The sequence below is a fragment of the Arachis ipaensis genome, chromosome B08, assembly GCF_000816755.2.
Source record: "Arachis ipaensis cultivar K30076 chromosome B08, Araip1.1, whole genome shotgun sequence".
Classification (NCBI taxonomy): domain Eukaryota; kingdom Viridiplantae; phylum Streptophyta; class Magnoliopsida; order Fabales; family Fabaceae; genus Arachis; species Arachis ipaensis.
The window spans coordinates 1,761,831-1,770,947 of NC_029792.2; the positions used below are offsets into that span (position 1 = coordinate 1,761,831).

At 33.8% G+C, this 9,117-nt stretch overlaps 2 protein-coding genes across 2 annotated transcripts in view; both read left to right on the forward strand.

The window, feature by feature from the left end:
• Nucleotides 452-4,201, forward strand: LOC107612914. Its single transcript, XM_016314700.2, has 4 exons — nt 452-1,641; nt 1,813-2,121; nt 2,219-2,310; nt 3,024-4,201. The coding sequence occupies exons 1-4, from the start codon at nt 667-669 to the stop codon at nt 3,883-3,885; spliced, it is 2,238 nt and encodes a 745-aa protein (XP_016170186.1). The 5' UTR covers nt 452-666; the 3' UTR covers nt 3,886-4,201.
• Nucleotides 8,536-9,117, forward strand: part of LOC107612916 (probable hydroxyacylglutathione hydrolase 2, chloroplastic) — a 3,345-nt gene continuing 2,763 nt past the window's right edge. The window contains exon 1 of the mRNA XM_016314701.2: nt 8,536-8,744. Within this exon, the coding sequence (XP_016170187.1) occupies nt 8,691-8,744 (54 nt within the window). The 5' untranslated portion in view covers nt 8,536-8,690. The remainder of the gene's footprint in view (nt 8,745-9,117) is intronic.

Consider the following 9,117-nt stretch of genomic DNA (forward strand, 5'->3'; position numbering starts at 1 on the left):
GGTCGGGTTTAGGTAATACCCGCCCCGCTATATATATAATATGTATAATATATGTAAAATAATTAGTAAATGATTAATAATATTGTATCATATTTAAATTTTTACTTTAATTTATATTATGTATATGATGATAGTTATATAAATTTTAAAATTTTATTTTTATTTATTGAATTTTAATAATTATAGGGGCGGATAGAGGCGGGACGGATACCCGCAAAATCGGATTAGGATTCTATGCGAGTTCTTGTACGACGGGGTGGAGTCGAATAGAGTAAAAACCCGCCCTTACCGCCTCGTTGCCACCTCTATAGACTATTGATTATTCCTGTAAATTTTTTTTTATACTGATAAAAATTAAATTCTTTCAAACTTATTGGCCAATTGTTAATTAATTGCTTATATTAGGTAACGAGATTGTATTCTATTTTGTATATATTCTACCTAAACTGGATTTTTGAAATCTGAAAATAAATTCGAAATATTTAATCCATAAATTATTGAAAGGAAAAAATATTATATCTGAAATTCTGGTACAAACGAGAGAGAGTCTTGTGCTTCTGCCACCAAAATCTGTGCTTGCAGAACGAAAAAAGCTTGCTTTCCGCCATTTGAAGCGACCCATTTGAGAGGAATAACTGATGCATATTGAAGCTGCTTCACACAACAATGGCGAATCTGGTTCCCGGCGTCCTTCTCAAGCTCCTTCAGCATATGAACACAGATGTCAAAGTCGCCGGCGAGCACCGCTCCTCACTGCTTCAGGTGGTCAGCATCGTGCCGGCGCTGGCCGGCGGAGAACTCTTCCCCAACCAGGGGTTCTACCTTAAAGTCTCCGATTCGTCGCATGCTACCTACGTGTCGCTACCTGATGAACACGACGATCTCATCCTGAGCGACAAGATTCAGTTAGGGCAGTTCGTGTTCGTTGATCGGTTGGAGAATGCTTCACCGGTTCCCATTCTTCGTGGCGTGAGACCTGTCCCTGGTAGACACCCTTGTGTTGGAACCCCTCAAGACATTGTTGCCACTCACCAACTCGGTTTTCTTGATAGCAATGACAAGAACAAGGACAAAGACAAAGACAAGAACAGTGTTTCTTCTGTTTCTACCATTGACTTTGAGAGATCCAAGTCTCCGAGGAAAATTCCTGTGAAGGATAATAAGGATAAGGAGAAGGAGAAGAAGAGTAAGGAGAAAGAGAGATCAAATGTTGGTGGTTTTGATAGGAGTAATAGGTCTTTGTCTCAAACAACTAAGCCACCACCATTAAAGGTTGATGTGAAGAGGGAATCTTTGTCTAGATTGAGGTCTTTGAATTCGAGGTCGATTCCTTCCTCGCCTAGCAGCTGCTATTCATTGCCAAGCTCCTTTGAGAAGTTTGCCAATGGAGTGAAGCAGCACCAGCAGGCGAAGGCCAAGAAGGTGGGAGTGGTGGAGGCAGGGAAGAAGGCTTCCCCTGCTGTAAAGAAGGAGTCTTTGGTGGTGAATCCAATAAGGAATTTGGTGCAAGGGATTGGATTGGGGGCGAAGGCGCTGCGCAAGAGCTGGGAAGGGACTATGGAGGTTAAGACGAAAGAGTCTTCACCTAAACCCCGGCCTGCAAAGTTTGATCCCAAGTCGGATGCTCGAAGTTCAGTTAGTGTGAGTCACAATCTAGAATCTGCACTTTCTGAAATGTTTGAATGAATTGAATCATATGCTCTATGCTTTTTTTGATTTGATAGTTTGCTTATGGATAGTAATTTACATTGTCTCTAGTTTTGGGTTAATCCAGCAATTTTGATGTTATCCTTTCATTTTGTGGTGTGGCAGACTCCTAGGAGAAGTACTTCGAGTGACAAGTTGCCGTCTAAAGTGGAGAGCAGGATCCAAGCTCCGGCGAAGCCATCTAAGGAAGAACATAAGAGTCAAGTGTCTGTGAAGAAGGCCAGTGCTAATGGAACTGTTGAGGAGCAAGAGAAATCAAGTAGGCTAAGAACTTCCAACGGAAAGAAGGCAGCCGATATTTCTAGCAGTGGATTGCCAGGAAACCTGGTTAGAGTTCCTGTAAATAGTAGAAGAGTGACGGATGCAAGTGTTCAGTGGTCGTCGCTCCCATCATCTATTTCAAAGCTTGGAAGGGTATATTGACTTGAAACTCATAGCCTTTTGCATTTGACTAGTTGACAATTCTGTTGAAAAATGAAAGGAGCTTATTCTTTGTTAAAATTTATGGCAGGAAGTAATGAAGCACAGAGATGCAGCGCAGATGGCAGCAACTGAGGCTATGCAAGAGGCTGCTGCTGCAGATAGTTTGCTGCACTGCCTAAGGTATGAATGTTGAATTGTTCTGAGCTGCTGAAATGATTTAGATCAGGTATTTAGTGACATGGTCAAGATTGCAAACTTCACACACCTGAAATTGCAATTTGTATTTGTATTTGAGTCCAAGATACTCTACTTATATATTGTTCTTTTGTGAAGGAAAGCACCTCTAGAATATAAGCTAAATAATGCTTTTTGCTGACTTCGGTAAAATGTAAATCAGTGTCATTCCAGAAAAGTAAAGATAGTTTTCGGAGAAATCTGTTTTCTGTCAGTTCTGTACTAATTCATACAAGCTTTGGACAATGCTGATAAGATTGAATATGAAACAGTTGGATAATTGAAATTGTATATTGAGGCAAAGTGAACAATGTGACATTTTGAAATCACAAGTAAATAAAGTGAACAATCTCTACCATAGTTGTTGGATATATCTAGACTAAAAGTGAAGAACTATGCGAATGATTGTAATTCATGTTAAACTATTAATTAGAATGTGAATTGTGGTTTGGTTTGAAAATTGGAAGCATAATTTTTATAGAATATAGTTGAATTGTGGTTTGGTTTGGTCTATATTTCTCTAAATGTACAGCATGATTTCTGGTTCGGCCATAAATAAAATTAAACCATTTCGATTGGCAATTATGTTGGAATCTCATAATGCAATGCAACCTGCTATGTTGTCGCTGACACTTTTTCCCGATGTTTGTTTTTGGCAGTATGTATGTGGAGCTAACTAATTCTTCTAAGGAACACAACCCACAACCAGCAGTAGAGCAGTTTTTAGTTCTTCATGCTAGCCTGAATAGCACCCGAACAATTGCTGAATCCTTATCTAAACCTGTTCTAGACTGTTCGTCTCCTGATTATGAAAGGATCACAGCAGAAGAAGCACTAAAAGTGAAATCAGAGAGACAGAAACATGCTGCTTCATGGGTCCAGGCAGCCCTCGCCACCAACCTATCATCTTTCGCTGTTTTTGTGAAAGACCCTCAATCATCCAAGCTTCCAGCTTCAAGTAATTCTCAAAATCAAAAAACTGTTTTAGGAAGTCAACACATGCTAATCCTACAAAATTCGAGCGAAGATGCTTCATCTAAAGCCCCTGTAAAGCATCGTCTAACAGCTAACTCGAAGCATACCTCACAAGGAACTACTCGCAGACCAGGTGATGGGTTAGCAACAGGGCAGAAGCAACCAGTCCAACCGCTCCCAGATTGGTTTAGAGGAAATGGCCTTGGTGAGGTGGTCAATTTGACTGAAATGCTGCTACAACAGTCCCGAGACTGGTTTTTGGGATTTGTTGAGAGGTTCTTGGACTCTGATGGGGATGCTATCCTGTCAGATAATGGCCAAATAGCAGGTATGCTCACTCAACTAAAGAGTGTAAATGATTGGTTAGATGAGATAGGGTCGAGCAAAGATGAGGAAGAAGCGATATCACCAGACACAATCGATCGACTGAGGAAGAAAATATACGAATATCTTCTTACACACGTTGAATCTGCCGCGGCTGCACTCAGTGGTGGATCACAATCATCGCCTCCGTTGCAAACAACAGAGGCTAAAGCCAAAAGGTGAATGAGTACATAGTTTGGTATTTAAGGGTGCAATAGACTCCACTCTTTGTTTGTACATAAATCCTATATGGGGTTTGAGGTATAGATTGACTGCTAATTATTTGTTAGGGAAGGTAGCAAATGTGATTTGTGATTTTTTTTTCTTTCATTTTTTCCTCTGAATATAATTATACGAAGTGAAACATTGGAGGATATAGGCAGAGAGATAATCTTTCCTAATCACTTGCCTTCAATGTGTTCTTGTAAAACTAATTCCTGAATTCTTTTTGGCTCCATTTTCACCTCTATATCAAACTCACCCCTTAGATTCACTATAATATGGTTAGTTATCAAGGCTTGGAATCTTTTGTGACACACACAAGTACACAACCATGCTCATGAAGTCAATGCAAGTAGTCTAATAGACTAATGTTCTGAAAACTTTGTAGTTTATCCAAATTGAAATTATGCCAAATCATGATAACAAGCATTTTGCAACAAGTGCAAACATAGCAGAGTTGAGGAATAAGAGGAGAACTATGATTATGTCAAGTTGTGTGTGACATCTGCAACAGAATGATCATGTTTTGATCCATCACATAAAATTGGTGGGATCTTTGAAAAATAAGTGTATGTACAGTGTACTATATACAAAGGGCTGTGTAAATTGCAGAATGCTATCTTCATTGGCATCTTTCATGTCTGTGGAGTGTAGGACCCAAGCTGCAATTGCAATATGCTGGCCTATATATAGTGGATAAGAGACATAGTCCATAAATAAGAGTGGCTTGATTCGCATGATTGCTTTTGAATTATTGGATAGATTATATCACAGCTCAAAACTGTAACGAAACTTCCCCCACCCCACGTGTTCAGAATTCAGTTTTTCTTAACCAGCAGTAATATTTTCCATTTGCAATGCATGCATGTTTTGGCCTTTTCTGCCATCTTTTCATATGTGGCTTTGACCTTATCCTAAGCCTAAAAGGTACAAAAAGATTGACAACAATGTCAAATGAGTAGTAAACTAGTTTGGAATATGAACGCAATAGTTTTTTACTTTTTTTTTTCTTTTTTCAATTTTTTTTTTTGTAATCTTTATTCATTAATTATTTTGTTATAAGCTACATGACATAATTCATATCTACATCTCAAACTATCATGGTCTTTTTCTCAAAATAGAGTAAACGACACATATGTCTCTTAATTTTTATCTTGAAGATAAATAAGTTATCGACTAATTAAAAATACAAAAATGTCTCTTATTTTCTAAAATACGAGACATCTAAATTTATCTTTATATATTTTGGAGAAATTTAAATACCTCGTATTTAAAAAAATCGAGACGTTTTTATATTTTTAGTTGTCTTTTTCTCAAAATAATTTTTACATAAGTAGTAATTTATTTTTTGAAAAAAAAAAGGTTTGTACTGTATCAGATTTGTTAAATAAGTTAAAGAAAAGAATAAATCAATTCCTAATTTTTTGATCCGTAAACATTTAAGTTTCTGAGAATTTAAAAATATATTTAAGTACAATAAAATTCAGTATTTGGTCAGTTTTTAATATTATTTAATTATTTTTTAATTAAAACATATTCTTATTTTTTAGGATACATATTTATAATTAAAATTAATTTAAATTTTAAAAACTAAAATTTTTTTAACTTCCTACCCACTTCATAGTTAATTATTATTTCCATCTTTTACATTCTTTAACACGATTTTCTTCTTTCTTCTATTCTGCTACAATATTTCAATTTGTATCTTACTATCTGCAGAAAAAAAAGAATTCAAAGTTAGTGCATTTAGAAAAAAATTAATCCCTTACTTATTGTACATTTGATAAAATGCAAGATCTGTTTTACGACTTTCTAGTGATAAATGGTCGAATATAATTATATACACAAACTAAAATATTTTCAATTGTAGTTTCTTTTTCAATTGTAAAACATCTAAAATTATTAAGTTATATAAAAAATATTTTTGAAACACATCCAAAATCATAAATTTAAAATTTAAATTTAAACATTAAAAAACAATTGTAACACATCTAAAATTATGAAGTTATACAGAAAATATTTTTAAAACACATCCAAAATCATAAATCTAAAATTTAAATTTAAACATTAAAAAATAATTGTAACACATCTAAAATTATGAAGTTATACAGAAAATATTTTTGAAACACTTTCAAAATTTAGAAATTGCACATGCAAAAATAATTTAACATTGCAGTATATATGAAAATCTCTTCAGGCCATTTTATTCGATTTTTTATTTCAAAATAAAAAAATTAAAAAATTTATACAGAATAATAAAAAAAGTAATGGTGTCAGAGACTCATCCAAACCTTAGGTAAGTTTTCGGCGTAGATGAACGACGACGTTGATGCAGACGAGCGACGAGGAGGAGGAAGACGGCGACGAAGGGGAATGCGGCGTTGTGAATGAGCGCCAAAAAGGAGGAAGGCAGCATCGAGGATGAGCAGGAAGGTGGTGCGGATGAACGGCGGCAGATGATAACTTCTCTGGGTTTTCGATGTGCGTATCTGAATTTTCGATGTGGGCCAAACTTTACTTCTCTTCTTGTTTGAGAATAATTAGATGGTTTAAGATTTATTTTAAAATTTTAAAATAAAAATTTTGAATTTTGAATAATTTGATTTTTAGATATGTATTTAAATTATAATATATTAATAATTAAATATATTAAATCTGAAACCGAAATTTAAAATTTAAATTTTAAATTTCAGTTTTATTTAGTTTGTATTTTAAATGTGTATTTAATTTTAAAAAGATACTAAATCTATTCATAATTTTTAGATGTGTTTATTTTAATTTTTTTAAATTATTCTAATAAAAGGCTGAATATTGTACCATTTTTAAAGAATAGCTAGTTGAATTGTAAAAATTCTTTCACGTGTACATCTATATCAATCAGGTCAGGACAACGAAAGTTATGTTTAATTTTTTTGTTGAGTCTAACATACCCAAGTAAATATGAGAGATCGATATGTTCAAATTTTAAAAAAGTCAAACTTAAATGTATTTTTAAATTCTCAATAACTTAAATATCTACAAATCAAAAGATGAAAGACCTATTTATTTTTTCTCAATAAGTTATATATAATATAATTAGTATGGTTTTGACGTTGTCTATTTCTTGTCCTATGCATGTGAGAACTTAGAAGAATAGAAGACAATGGAAGCAAGATAAATTCAAGTTGATCTATGAATCTTATGTCAATTCCCATTTGATGGCTATCTAACTTAGGTATGGGGATTAAATGCTCTTCTTCTTTGACTTCCTTTCGGCACATAAAGCAGTTGGTGGCCATTGACCACCCATCTAATGTCATTTTCAGTTTTTCACACACACCCAACTTAATTAAGCTTATTAATACAGTTATTTGGTTTAGCGAAAATTTAGCGAGTCAACAAATTTATTAAAATTTGGCCAGTATTTAGCCAATAAAAAGAAAATGAGTGATTCTCTATCATTAAATGAAATCTCACACTATTAAATATACTATTAATGACTAATTAATAACTATAACTCACAAAATTTACTAGTCCCTTAACACTTCTCTTTGATTTAAAACTTTAAATTGAAATTTTGAGAATAATAATAATAATAATAATAATAATAAGAAGAAGAAGAAGCAGCAGCATAGACTTATCACATATCCATTCAATTATTATATATAAAGTGATAAGTATTATCCCCTAATCTCTTTTTGTTCTTTTATTCTATATTATATACCTACAACTATATAATACTTTTTTTAAGTTATTTTTCTAAGTGGTCTTAACACATTAGGTATATAAAAGTCTCTTATGGGTTAAATCAATTATTTAAATAGTTAGAAATTTATTAAAAAAAAATTTAATTGTAAAAAAGACGTTTTGTTTTTCAAGCAAATGATCAATAACCAAAAATGATATTTATCCTTTTTAAAACTAAATTAAAATTGAGGTTGATTTTTTTGGTTATAGAACATATGAGTGTGTAGTGTTTCGTAATGGGATATGGGGTGCTAGACCACAATGTGAGACAGTTTTTTGTGAATTTTGATGTTAACAATTGGGACCATGTAAATTATTTGTGAAGTAAAATATAAGTGGCAAATCGGACGGTCCGATTTGTAAGGAGGAAAATTTTGAATTTTGAACGGTATAAATCGGACCGTCCGTGTTGTTTTTTTTTTTAATAATAGAAAAAGTAATTCGGAAGATCCGAATTGATTATTATAAGATTTTTTTAAACAAATTTAAACAACTCGTAAGGTTCGATTTAAGGAAATTTCGAACCGTCCGATTTGTCCTTAACTGATCCCACAAGCTGGTAAAGCTCACACGCTCTCCATATCCCCGTCCTACCCCAATCCCTTCTCCATAATAAAAATAAAAAGCGTAAAATTGAAAGTGAATATAATTTATATTTTGTAAAACAAATAAAGAGGGAAAAAAGGGGGAGAACTTGGTAGAGAATATAAAAAGGGATGATTCTAGGGGCCATGCCATGCCATGCCATGCCATGATGGTGACAAAGGAAGATTTGAGAGTATGTCCACGTGGAATACATTAACAATACTCTTTCATGCCTTTGTGTGATGCATAAACAGGATTAAAATCTAAAATTCAAGTGGGTGTTGTAATTTTGTAGCCAATTTCACACCTCACAAAAAAGGTTATATATAAAAAACAGGGGAAATTGAAAATGAATAAACGAATGAATGCATGAAGAGGTGGAAGCCAGTGTGGTGTGAAAAAGGAAGAAAACAGCAACTTGGTTTTCAACCAAACAAGAACAGTAGTAAACATAGATGCAGATGCTCTCAAGGGCTTCATCTGCCATGGCCACCTTCCCTCCCTCTAGGGTTCTTATCTCTCTCTCTCATCTCTCTGTGATATGCCTATGCTGTAATTAGCTTGTCAAATTGAAAGTGGTAGCAGCATAATATTGCTTCTATCCTTCAAATTTTCTCCTTTTGTTCTTGGGGAGCAAAAAAATTTTAATTTTTTGCCTCGCCTATGCTTCTTGTTCGCATATGAAGTTGTTCTGTTTTCTGACCGTACTCTCCGTGCCAGAAATTGTTTCACCCCATCATCTGAAATCATGGAAAGATTAGTTTTTTAATGTTTAAAGAGAGAGATCATTGATTCTATTCTTTTACTTGGAAGTAATATGAATAATTTGTGTGTTCATTTGTTTATTTGGTATTTGTATTTGTTTGTTTGTTGTTATAGCAT

What these genes read in the sequence shown, in the direction of transcription:
- LOC107612914 (XM_016314700.2), top strand. Translation starts at nt 667, where the DNA reads ATGGCGAATCTGGTTCCCGGCGTCCTTCTCAAGCTCCTTCAGCATATG. An exon ending in ATGCTCGAAGTTCAGTTAGT is followed by an intron (nt 1,642 to 1,812) that starts GTGAGTCACAAT and finishes GTGGTGTGGCAG; the next exon opens with ACTCCTAGGAGAAGTACTTC. An exon ending in CTATTTCAAAGCTTGGAAGG is followed by an intron (nt 2,122 to 2,218) that starts GTATATTGACTT and finishes AATTTATGGCAG; the next exon opens with GAAGTAATGAAGCACAGAGA.